Below are 12830 nucleotides of genomic sequence, written 5' to 3'. Positions count from 1 at the left end.
CTCAGTAGTTGTGGCTCACGGGCCTAGTTGCTCCACAGCATGTGGGATCTTCCTAGACCAGGGCTCGAACCCATGTCCCCTGCATTGGCAGGCAGATTCTCAACCACTGCGCCACCAGGGAAGCCCTGTTTGTAGATTTTTTGATGATGGCCATTCTGACTGGTGTGAGGTGATACCTCATTGTAGTTTCGATTTGCATTTCTCTAACAATTAGTGATGTTAAGCATCCTTTCATGTGCTTGTTGGCAATCTGTATATCTTCTTTGGAGAAATGTCTATTTAGGTCTTCTGCCCATTTTGGGATTGGGTTGTTTGTTTTTTTGATATTGAGCTGCATGAGCTGCTTGTAAATTTTGGAGGTTAATCCTTTGTCAGTTGCTTTGTTTGCAAATATTTTCTCCCATTATGAGGTTTGTCTTTTCGTCTTGTTTATGGTTTCCTTTGCTGTGCAAAAGCTTTTAAGTTTAATTAGGTCCCATTTGTTTATTTTTGTTTTTATTTCCATTACTCTAGGAGGTGGGTCAAAAAAGATCTTGCTGTGATTTTTGTCAAAGAGTGTTCTTCCTATGTTTTCCTCTAAGGGTTTTATAGTGTCCGGTCTTACAGTTAGGTCTTTAATCCATTTTGAGTTTATTTTTGTGTATGGTGTTAGGGAGTGTTCTAATTTCATTCTTTTACATGGAGCTGTCCAGTTTTCCCAGCACCACTTATTGAAGAGATTGTCTTTTCTCCATTGTATATCCTTGCCTCCTTTGTCATAGAACAGTTGACCATAGGTGCATGGGTTTATCTCTGGGCTTTCTATCCTGTTCCATTGATCTATATTTCTGTTTTTGTGCCAGTACCATATTGTCTTGATTACTGTAGCTTTGTAGTATAGTCTGAAGTCAGGGAGTCTGATTCCTCCAGCTCCGTTTTTATCCCCTCAAGATTGCTTTGGCTATTCGGGATCTTTTGTGTCTCCATACACATTTTAAGATTTTTTGTTCTAGTTCTGTAAAAAATGACACTGGCAATTTGATAGGGATTGCATTGAATCTGTAGACTGCTTTGGGTAGTAGAGTCATTTTCACAATATTGATTCTTCCAATTCAAGAACGTGGTATATCTCTCCATCTGATTGTGTCATCTTTGATTTCTTTCATCAGTGTCATATAGTTTTCTGAGTACATGGCTTTTACCTCCTTAGGTGGTTTATTTCTAGGTATTTTATTCTTTTTATTGCAGTGGTGAATGGGATTGTTTCCTTAATTTCTCTTTCTGATCTTTCATTGTTAGTTTATAGGAATGCAAGAGATTTCTGTGCATTAATTTTGTATCCTGCAACTTTACCAAATTCATTGATTAGCTCTAGTAGCTTTCTGATAGCATCTTTAGGATTATCTCTGTATACTATCATGTCATCTGCAAACAGTGACAGTTTTACTTCTTCTTTTCCAATTTGTATTCCTTTTATTTCTTTTTCTTCTCTGATTTCTAGGACTTCCAAAACTTTGTGGAATAATAGTGGTGAGAGTGGACATCCTTGTCTTGTTCCTGATCTTAGAGGAAATCCTTTCAGCTTTTCACCATTGAGAATGATGTTGGCTGTGGGTTTGTCCTATATGGCCTTTATTATGTTGAGGTAGGTTCCCTCTATGCCCACTTTCTGGAGAGTTTTTATCATAAATCAGTGTTGAATTTTGCCGAAAGCTTTTTCTGCATCTATTGAGATGATCATATGGTTTTTATCCTTCAGTTTGTTAATATGGTGTATCACATTGATTAATTTGCATATACTGAAGAATCCTTGCGTCCCTGGGATAGATCCCAGTTGGTCATGCTGTATGATCCTTTTAATGTGTTGTTGGATTCTGATTGCTAGTATTTCGTTGAGGATTTTTGCATCTATATTCATCAGTGATGTTGGTCTGTAATTTTCTTTTTTTGTAGTATCTTTATTTGGTTTTGGTATCAGGGTGATGGTGGCCTCATAGACTGAGTTTGGGAGTGTTTCTTCCTCTGCAATTTTTTGGAAGAGTTTGAGAAGGATGGGTGTCAGCTCTTCTCTAAATGTTTGATAGAACTCACCTGTGAAGCCATCTGGTCCTGGGCTTTTGTTTGTTGGAAGATTTTTAATCACAGTTTCAATTTCATGACTTGTGATTGGTCTGTTCATATTTTCTATTTCTTCCTGGTTCAGTCTTGGAAGGTTATACCTTTCTAAGAATTTGTCCATTTCTTCCAGGTTGTCCATTTTATTGGCATAGAGTTGCTTGTAGTAGTCTCTTATGATGCTTTGCATTTCTGCGGTGTCTGTTGTAACTTCTCCTTTTTCATCTAATTTTATTGATTTGAGTCCTTTCCCCCTTTTTCTTGATAAGTCTGGCTAAAGGTTTATCAATTTTGTTTATCTTCTCAAAGAAGCAGCTTTTAGTTTTATTGATCTTTGCTACTGTTTTCTTTGTTTCTATTTCATTTACTTCTGCTCTGGTCTTTATGATTTCTTTACTTCTACTAACTCTGGGTTTTGTTTGTTCTTCTTTCTCTAGTTCCTTTAGGTGAAAGTTTAGATTGTTTATTTGAGATTTTTCTTGTTTCTTTAGGTAGCATTGTATTGCTACAAGCTTCCCTCTTAGAATTCCTTTTGCTGCATCCCGTGGGTTTTGGATCATCATGTTTTCGTTGTCATTTGTCTCTAGGTATTTTTTGATTTCCTCTTTGATTTCTTCAGTGATCTCTTGGTTATTCAGTAACGTATTGTTCATCCTCCACGTGTTTTTCCCTGTAACTGATTTCTAATCTCATAGCGTTGTGGTCAGAAGAGATGCTTGATATGATTTCAATTTTATTAAATTTACCGAGGCTTGATTTGTGACCCAAGATGTGATCTATCCTAGAGAATGTTCCATGTGCACTTGAGAAGAAAGTGTAAATCTGCCGTTTTTGGAGGGAATGTCCTATAAATATCAATTAAATCTACCTGGTCTATTGTGTCATTTAAAGCTTTTGTTTCCTTATTAATTTTCTGTCTGGATGATCTGTCCATTGGTGTAAGGGAGGTGTTAAAGTCCCCCACTATTATTGTGTTACTGTTGATTTCCTCTTTTATAGCCGTTAGCATTTGCCTTACGTATTGAGGTCTTCCTATGTCGGGTGCATATATATTTATAAGTGTTATATCTTCTTGGATTGATCCCTTGACCATTATGCAGTGTCCTTCCTTGTCTTTTGTAACATTCTTTATTTTAAAGTCTATTTTATCTGATATGAATATTGCTACTCCAGCTTTCTTTTGATTTCCATTTGCATGGAATATCTTTTTCCATCCCCTCACTTTCAGTCTGTATGTGTCTGTAGGTCTGAAGTGGGTCTCCTGTAGACAGCATATATACAGTTCTTGTTTTTGTATCCATTCAGTGAGCCTGTGTCTTTTGGCTGGAGCATTTAATCCATTCACGTTTAAGGTAATTATCGATATGCATGTTCCTATTACCATTTTCTTAATTGTTTAGGGTTTGTTTTTGTAGGTCCTTTTCTTCTCTTCTGTTTCCCACTTACAGAAGTTCCTTTAGCATTTGTTGTAAAGCTGGTTTGGTGGTGCTGAATTCTCTTAGCTTTTGCTTGTCTGTAAAGCTTTTGATTTCTCTGTGAAATCTGAATGAGATCCTTGCTGGGTAGAGTAATCTTGGTTGTAAGTTCTTCCCTTTCATCACTTTAAATATATTGTGTCACTCCCTTCTGGCTTGTAGAGTTTCTGCTGAGAAATCAGCTCTTAACCTTATGGGAGTTCCCTTGTATGTTATTTGTTGTTTTTCCCTTGTTGCTTTTAATAGTTTTTCTTTGTCTTTAATATTTGTCAGTTTGATTACTATGTGTCTCAGCGTGTTTCTCCTTGGGTTTATCCTGTATGGGACTCTCTGTGTTTCCTGGACTTGGGTGGCTATTTCCTCTCCCATGTTAGGGAAGTTTTCGACTATAATCTCTTCAAATATTTTCTTGGGTCCTTTTTCTCTCTCTTCTCCTTCTGGGACCCCTATAATGTGAATGTTGGTGTGTTTAATGTTGTCCCAGAGGTCTCTTAGGCTGTCTTCATTTCTTTTCATTCTATTTTCTTTATTCTGTTCCGTGGCAGTGATTTCCACCATTCTGTCTTCCAGGTCACTTATCTGTTCTTCTGCCTCAGTTATTCTGCTATTGATTCCTTCCAGTGTATTTTTCATTTCAGTCATTGTATTGTTCATCTCTGTTTTTTCTTTAATTCTTCTAGGTCTTTGTTAATCATTTCTTGCATCTTCTCAATCTTTGCCTCCATTCTTTTTCTGAGGTCCTGGATCATCTTCACTATCATTATTCTGAATTCTTTTCCTGGAAGGTTGCCTATCTGTACTTCATTTAGTTGTTTTTCTGGTGTCTTATCTTGTTCCTTCATCTGGTACATATTCCTCTCCCTTTTCATTTTGTCTCTCTTTCTGTGAATGTGGTTTTCGATCCATAGGCTGCAGGACTGTAGTTCTTCTTGCTTCTGCTGTCTGCCCTCTGGTGGATGAGGCTACCTAAGAGTCTTGTACGAGGTTCCTGATGGGAGGGACTGGTGGTGGGTAGAGCTGGGTGTTGCTCTGGTGGGCAGAGCTCAGTACAACTTTAATCTGCTTGTCTGCTGATGCGTGGGGCTGAGTTCCCTCCCTGTTGGTTGTTTGGCCTGAGGTGACCCAGCACTGGACCCTGCAGGCTATTTGGTGGGGCTAATGGTGGACTCTGGAGGGCTCACACCAAAGAGTACTTCCCAGAACTTCTGCTGCCAGTGTCCTTGTCCCTGCAGTGAGCCACAGCCGCCCCCCACCTCTGCAGGAGACCCTGCAACACTAGCAGGTAGGTCTGGTTCAGTCTCCGATGGGGTCACTGCTCCTTCCCCCTGGGTTCTCATACACACACTACTTTGTGTGTGCCCTCCAAGAGTGGAGTCTCTGTTTCCCCCAGTCCTGTCAAAGTCCTGAAATCAAATCCCACTAGCCTTCAAAGTCTGATTCTCTGGGAATTCCTCCTCCCATTGCCAGGCCCCCAGGTTGGGAAGCCTGATGTGGGGCTCAGAACCTTCACTCCAGTGGGTGGACTTCTGTGGTATAGGTGTTCTCCAGTTTGTGAGTCACCTACCCAGCAGTTATGGGATTTGATTTTATTGTGATTGCACCCCTCTAACAGTCTCATTGTGGCTTCTCCTTTGTCTTTGGATGTGGGGTATCTTTTTGGTGAGTTCCAGTGTCTTCCTGTCAATGATTGTTCAGCAGTTAGTTGTGATTCTGGTGCTCTCTCACCAACTGTTGCTTTAAATACTGCTTATATATTAACTCATTTAATCTTCACATCAGCCCCATGATTTAGGTTCTATTATTATCCCCATTTTACAGTTGAGAAACTGAGGCACAGAGAGGTTAGAGAATCTGCCCAAGGTCACACAGCCAGAAAGAACCATACTATGTAGTGTTTATGTTTCCAAGGACATTATAAGCCACATTTCCAGATCTCAGTGTCCCCACAAAACAGCATGACTGCCTCCAGTATGTTGATGAGGTAACTGAAGCACTGAGGTGCTTGGATGACACAGCTGTCAAGTGGCAGAGTCAGAGCCCCAAAGATAAACTCTTGATTTCCATCCCGGGGGAACTTTCCCCAGATCACCAAGGCAAGGGGCATAATATTCATAAAAGAAGACAATCAAAAGTTTAAAAAGAGAAAATAAGTCAATGTCACTAGTATTCAGATAAATGTAGAATAAAGAGAATAATCATATATATAATGATGATGATAATAAAAATTATCATTATTTTGCCTACTCAATAGCCCAAAATCATTTTTAATAACCCAAAACATTGCTAAAAATTCAGTTAATGGAGGTTTTCATATATTAATTAAAGGGATGCAGTTGGAATATTTCTGAAGGGAAATTTTTAAAATACTCTTACTCGGAAATGTTATTACTTAGAACTTATCCAAAAATATTTATGAACATGCATGAAGATCTAGCTACAGGATATTCATCATAGTGCTACTTATATTATCAAAATCATCAAGAACAATTAATAATCCCAAATAAGAGATGCGGTAAATAAATCGTGATTCAATATGCAATGTAATGCAGCTATTAAATGTCAGGGTGTGATATTTAATGACATAGAATGATGTTCATGATATACTTTCATGAGCAAAACAGGCATCTAAAGTATCTGTCTTGGGGTTTCCCTGGTGGCGCAGTGGTTAAGAATCCGCCTGCCAATGCAGGGGACATGGGTTCGAGCCCTGGTCCGGGAAGTTCCCACATGCCGCAGAGCACCTAAGCCTGTGAGCCACAACTACTGAGCCCATGCGCCACAACTACTGAAGCCCGTGTGCCTAGAGCCTGTGCTCCACAACAGCAAAAGCCACTGCCATGAGAAGCCTGAGCACCACAACGAAGAGTAGCCCCCGCTGGCCGCAACTAGAGAAAGCCCGCGTGCAGCAACAAAGACACAATGCAGCCAAAAATAAATAAATTAAAATAAATAAATTAAAAAAAATAAAGTATCTGTATCGTGTAATATGATATTGTGATATAAGAAGAAATATGTATTTGATCTTTGTCCAGTTTCTGCTGAAGAGCTCTTAAAACCCTTGAAATCTCCTGAGTGGTGTATACTGTTGGGTTAATGAGGTGACTTTTGGTTCTCATCTAAGGGCAGGAACTGGTTGCCAGAGGAACAACCATGTGATTAGAGGGTTGGAACTTTGCGTCACAGCCCCCTGACCTCTGGAAAGGGGAGATGGGCTGGAGAGGAATCAATCACCAGTGACCAATGCTTTCAATCATCCTGTCCATGTAATGAAGGCTCCATAAAATCCAAAAGGACAGGGTTCAGCGAGTGTCCTGGTTGTTGAACCAGAACTCTTCTAAGGGCCACCGTGCTGGGTCCCAAACTCCAGAAGGATGGATGGATGCTCCTTTGTTAGGGACCTCACCTTATGGATCTCTTCATCTGGCTACTGGCTTGTATCCTTTAATACCCTTCATAATAAACTGGTAGTCTAGTGAGAAAACTAATTTCCTGAGTTCTGCGAGCTGCAATGGCAAATTAATAGAACCTAAGGAGGGGGTCACAGGAACCTCTAATTTATAGCCAGCTGGTCAGAAGCATAGGTGACAACTTGGACTTGGAACTGGCATCTGAAGCAGAGGGTGTTACTGTGGAGCTGAGCCCTTAATCTGTGGAATCTGATGCTATCTCTGGGAAGAGAGCATCAGAATTAGCTAAATTGTTGGACACACATATGGTGTGTGAGAACTGCTTTTTGGTACGGGGGAAAAACCACACACATTAGAATTGGGTACAGAAAATTATGTGATTACATTTTAAGGGAGAAATTATGCAACAGATAAAAGACTGGAAAAATAGAATCTAAAATATGAACAGCAGTTCTTGCTAGGTGGTGGAGTTGTGTATGATTTTCATTTTCTTACCTTTACTTATCTATACTTTCTCACTTTTATGTAATAAGTATGTATTACTTAGTACTTACAATCAGGAAATAAAATGTATACTTGCAATAAAAATAAATAAAACATATTAATTGCAATCAGGAAATAAAAAGAATGAATATTATTTTAAAAGAATGGAAGAAGTAAGGAAGGAAGGGAGTAAGGACAGAAGAGAAGAAAATTCAGCAAGAGGCAGGACCCTGGAAATTATTAGAAATCTCTTGCTGAGATAAATAAGGTCTGAATCAATGCTTGTAGACATCTAAGGTGCCTTGGGGGACAGTTGTGAGTCTTCTTGCCCAACTTGACCAGCTAACTAGAACACATCAACCATTGTTCTGCTTGTGGCTAGGTAGCTAGACACACTTGGGAGTTGAGAACTTGCCCAGTCAACACCCCAAAGCACTACCCACCCACACATCTCCTGGCCCACCTCACTTCCCACTATGGTAAAGTTCAAGAAGGAAAATGAATAGAACTGTGAAAATTAATAAAGAGAACCCTCACTAAAATGGAATCTGGAGGTCAGGAGGGGGAGATCTCAGGAAGATATCACTCCACCTCAATACAGATACCCCTAGGAAGAGACATACTGTGCACCTCTGACCAGAAGTGACACTTTACTACAAGAAAGATTTCCTCCTTGCCTGGCAACAGCTCAGCCAATCAGAGACTGTCATTACTCAGCCAATTAAAAGCCACTACATAACAAACTCCCAGTTTCCTCCAATGGACTTTTTGTTTATAACAGTGCCTCCTAATTTCCCCTTCGGCTCTATAAAAGAGTTTCCTTTCCTTTTACCAGACTTGCATGTGGTTTGCCATAGTTGCATGTCCCCAACTGCAATTCTCTGCTGCTCCCAAATAAATCTCTGGTTTTGCTGGTAAAATATCTGGTTGTTTTATTGTTTTAGGTTAACAGAATCATTACTTTTGAAGCCCCTCACCTGCTCAACTTTCTATTTTTTTCCACAGCACCTATCATATTCTAACATATTGTATAGTCTATGTATTAATTTGCATATTGTTTACTATCTATCTGCCCCTGCTAGAATGCAAGCTCCATGAAGGTGGGATCTTTGTTCTGTTCACTAATAGATTCCAGGAAACGAGAAAATGCCTGGCAAATTTGCTCAATAAATATTAGTTGAATAAAGGGCTCTAGAATGCTATGAGAGTTCTGGAATGTTTTTAACGATCTACAATATCTTGAGGATTCCAGGATGAAGTATGAACCACTCAGAGGATTGCCTTGGCTCCTTCCTGCATCCCTTTGAGGCTAACATCCCCACTGGAAGATGCCAAAGTCACACCCTGACTTACATGGGAGGGTAAGAGGTGGTATTCTTCACGAAGATCCACGGTTCTGCAGGCTGCGGCGGAGCAAACCTCAAGGATCCAAGAGGGGGCTTGGCAAAAGGGACTCCCAGGAAAACGGCCACAGGCTGTGCAAAACCTTCTAAGCTGACATATTTCCCCAGGACTTTGCCCTGCGCGGTGTCCACAACAGGCGGTGAGGGTGGTTGCCCTGCTGGACATTGAGAGGAAATGAGGACATGTCAGTGGTGAAGGTGTGAACTGGATTCTGGGTGAATTTTGTTACTTTTGCCACGTGATCTTGAATGTCCCCTCAACTCTCTAAGCCTCAGTTTCTTCTTATGTAAGAGAGAATGAAGCTAACTGTCCTTCCTAACTCACAGCTCTATCCGAAGGAGCGAATTGCAATTGGAGGTATAACAGCATCAAATAAGACATAAATGCAAAAAGAAGAGCCACTGGGAATGAAGACGGCATTCGGTTTCCACACTTAGGAGCATGTGGAAACAATCACCGGATGCTGGTGCCGAGCTGCACGCTGGATGAGAGGATGAACAAGAGCCGGCTGCTCTCCTCAGAAATCTGACCTTATGTGGGGGATGAGCCACATATACCTGACCCTACTGCTGGGAGGAAAGTGGTCCGTGTCCTGAGAGAGGTACCAAGTAGGGTGCCATAGGAGACAGAAGAGGGAGCGAGGCCTTCTGACTGGTGGCTTCATGGAGGCAGTGACCTTGGAGCTGGGACTTGCAGTAGTGGGAGGAGTGACAAGGGGAGGTGGAAGAGGGTGGTTAAAGGTATAAACAGAGATGAGATTGTGCAGAGGTGAGGCTCTGCGACAGCAAAGTGCAAGACCTGCTTGAGGAAGAGCGATGGGCCCATTTGGGTCAGGAAGAGTAATGGGGGTGGAACATAATCCTGGATGAGACAGGTTCATGTCTGCGAGGGTCTCAAACGCCAGGCCAGTGATTCGGGCTTTATTTAGTGGGTAAATGAGCAGCAGTGAACCGTCCTGGAGTAACAGAGAGTGACACAATCAGCTTGAAGAGGCCCCTTCTGCTGGCTCTGAGCAGGGTCATCCAGAGGCAGAGAGACTGGGGCTCAGATTCCGTCTGTCCCCTTCTCATGGAGCAGACAGTTCTTTCTCACTGAGCTGAAATGCATCTCCCCGAAGCTGCCACATCAGTCCTGGTCCTACCTGCTCTGGGACATCCTGCACCTTCATGTGACAGGCAGCCTTAGTGACCCATGTTCATACCCATCCCTCAAGTCTTCTCTTGTCCGTCCTCAACAGCTTCAGTTTGTTTAAGCATCCTAACAGGAAACGATTTCCAGCCTCTCATCCTCCCAGTTGTTGCCCTTTAGATATAGACAAAAGGTCAACCTCTCCCTCAAAGTATGTGGCCAGAACAGAAAAGAATAACCCAGATTTGGTCTTACAGACAAATCCGATGATAACCTTCAAGAGAGATGAAGTGGACAGACGTCCAACTGGCGAGGGTGAAAAAGTGGGTGATTGGCTGAGAGGTATAGGCAATCCTGGTAACAGCAGCAGTTACCACTTGTGTTATATGTAATGTTTGTATATTGAGCACTTATTATGTGCCACATGGGCATTCCAGTTCCTTTAAACTAATCTTCACAAAAGCCTTGCTAGGTAGACATCAATATGCCCATTTTTCAGATGAAGTAACTGAGGAAATGGAGGCAGCCAGTATGGACTTTCTTTTTTTTTAAATTTTATTTATTTTTGTCTGTGTTGGGTCTTGGTTTCTGCACGTGGGCTTTCTCTAGTTGCGGCGAGTGGGGGCTACTCTTCGTTGCGGTGCGTGGGCTTCTCATTGCGGTGGCTTCTCTTGTTGCAGACCACAGGCTCAAGGCATGTGGCTTCAGTAGTTGCAGCGTGTGGGCTCAGTAGCTGTGGCACGTGGGCTCTAGAGCACAGGCTCAGCAGTTGGGGCGCACGGGCTTAGTTGCTCCACAGCATGTGGGATCTTCCTGGACCAGGGCTCAAACCCATGTCCCCGGCATTGGCAGGCATATTCTTAACCACTGTGCCACCAGGGAAGTTCCCAGTATGGACTTTCTAAAGGTGGAACTGGCGTGGCCCTGCCAGGGGGTAAACAGCAGTAAGGGAATAACCTGCCCCTAATTTGGTTCTTACTCTGCTCTTACCCTCAGTTCCAGGCCTCTCACAGTATCATAGCACCAGGAGGAAGATAAAACCCAGTGGAGCCTGGGCTGTCAGTGCACTGACAGCCAGAGCACTGGCTCTGGACTCAGGAGATAGAGATAGAATTCAGAGCATGATTTTCCGGTTGACCTTGGGCATGTACATGTCCCTCTCTGAGTCTCAGTTTCCCCATCTATAAAATGGCACAGATGCATTCTGAGGTCCCTTGCTGCACCCTTGTATTAACCAGGTGTTTCATGTTCTGTATTCTGATGCCTTGACATCTGGGGCCTTGCTGATTCTGGAGGGACTGCCCCTCCCAGAGTTCGCCAATCCCTAATGATAGGAATGAACTTCCCCTTCAAGCGTGCCAGAGCCTGTACCCCAACTACCTTCTTTATCAGGCCCTCCACATCTGGCCACTATCATCCTGCCCTAATCACTCCAGGCCAAGTACCTGACAAGTGTGTAGTCCCTAAGCCCCAGAACCTGTTGAAATTGGCTACTTTGCTTATTCTGCTTCACCTCTTCCTTCCCCCCAGCAACCAAGATAAAGCCCCTTACCCCTAGCTCCTCCTTCTTCCCTGTGCCTCATGACCCATCCAGGGCTTCACCTCCAGGCCCACCATGGTAGTTCCGTACTCCTTCCTCTGGGGAAATTGAGTCATAAACCATCTTTTCAATGACAGTTGGTTCCTGATCTGTGGGCCTTAGAATACCCCAAATTGTCTATTAATACACTGTCTTTTTTTTTCTGGCTGCCCTGCGAGGCATGCGGGATCTTAGTTCCCCGACCAGGGATCAAACCTGCGCCCCCTGCAGTAGAAGTGCAGAGTCTTTAACCACTGGACCGCCAGGGAAGTTCCGATACACTGTCTTTTAAAACAACTTCTTTATCCCTTTTTTGCCCTCTCTCCATTCCAGGCACTCTCTCAGAAACAACAGCGCATTTCAACCTCACGACAGCCTAATGATGTAGACACAGCTGTCACCCCCATTTTATAGAGGGGGAAACTGAGGCACAGAAAAAGGAAGTCCTTTGCCTAAGCTCACAGTGCTAGTAAGTGCTGAGCTGGCATGCAAACACACACACTCTGCCTCCAGAGGCGGTATTAATATTCTGGTAAGCCAAGCTCCAGGATTTGGCCACAGTCCGTATTAGTAATCAAGAGGAAAAGATGTGGAGCTCTCCAAAGTCCTCAACTGGGATGCAGGAGGTTAGCTGGTGGTCCCCCTCCGGTGTGGCAGCGTGCAGCCGAGCCTAGGATGTTTATCGTCCCCTGTGTCTCCTGCCGCGGGGGACCGGCTGGGCTAGACGGTCCAAGTCCACAGAGCGTGCGCTGCTGCAGAACCGGGCCTGTCACTCCTTCCCCTTGTCCCCCACAAGGATTTCCAAAGGTCCCCCGCTATTTGAATTTAGGAGGACTCACCCCAAGCCGTGAAAGTGGTGAGGGAGGACAAGACCAGAGCGAACAGCCACATCGTGGAAGGACAGCAGCTCCTGTGCCCGCAGGTCTCGGCACTGCTCAGAGGGGCTGTTCCAGTCCCCGCCCCCAGCTCCCGCCCCCAGCTCTCTGCACAGGCTCCCGCCCCAGTTGCTCAGTAGCCTAATCTGGAAATAACAGAAAAGCTCTCCCACCCTTCCCTGTGGGCTGCTGTTTAGGGCTGTAAGCCATGCCCACCCAGAATTTACCTTCTTTTAAATCAAGAGCCCGGACTTTACTCTCCAATTACAGGTAGCCACCTCCAGGTTCAACGATTTGTTTCATAAGCGTTTCTCCCTTCCCGGACTCTAGCCTTAGTGCGCTGTGAGCTACCCAAGGCAGACACCAGCACACAGAGGCCTTTGGA

The 12830-nt window shown here is 43.3% G+C and overlaps 1 protein-coding gene across 2 annotated transcripts in view; it reads right to left on the bottom strand.

The window, feature by feature from the left end:
- CES1 (carboxylesterase 1) overlaps window positions 1–12518 on the bottom strand; it is a 35266-nt gene extending 22748 nt beyond the window's left edge. The window contains exons 1-2 of one of the 2 annotated variants that reach the window (XM_082436999.1): window positions 12410–12518; window positions 8813–9020 (exon numbers count right to left, since the gene is read on the bottom strand). In XM_082436999.1, the coding sequence (XP_082293125.1) occupies window positions 8813–9020; window positions 12410–12461 (260 nt within the window). In that variant the 5' untranslated portion in view covers window positions 12462–12518. The remainder of the gene's footprint in view (window positions 1–8812; window positions 9021–12409) is intronic. The other variant, XM_082437000.1, reaches the window with a different exon arrangement.
- Window positions 12519–12830: the final 312 nt, after the last annotated feature.

The sequence above is a fragment of the Balaenoptera physalus genome (genome assembly GCF_965194825.1).
Source record: "Balaenoptera physalus genome assembly, chromosome: 19".
In the NCBI taxonomy this organism is placed as follows: domain Eukaryota; kingdom Metazoa; phylum Chordata; class Mammalia; order Artiodactyla; family Balaenopteridae; genus Balaenoptera; species Balaenoptera physalus.
Note: the sequence above shows the minus strand (reverse complement) of the source record. Positions and strands in the feature narration are given on the sequence as shown.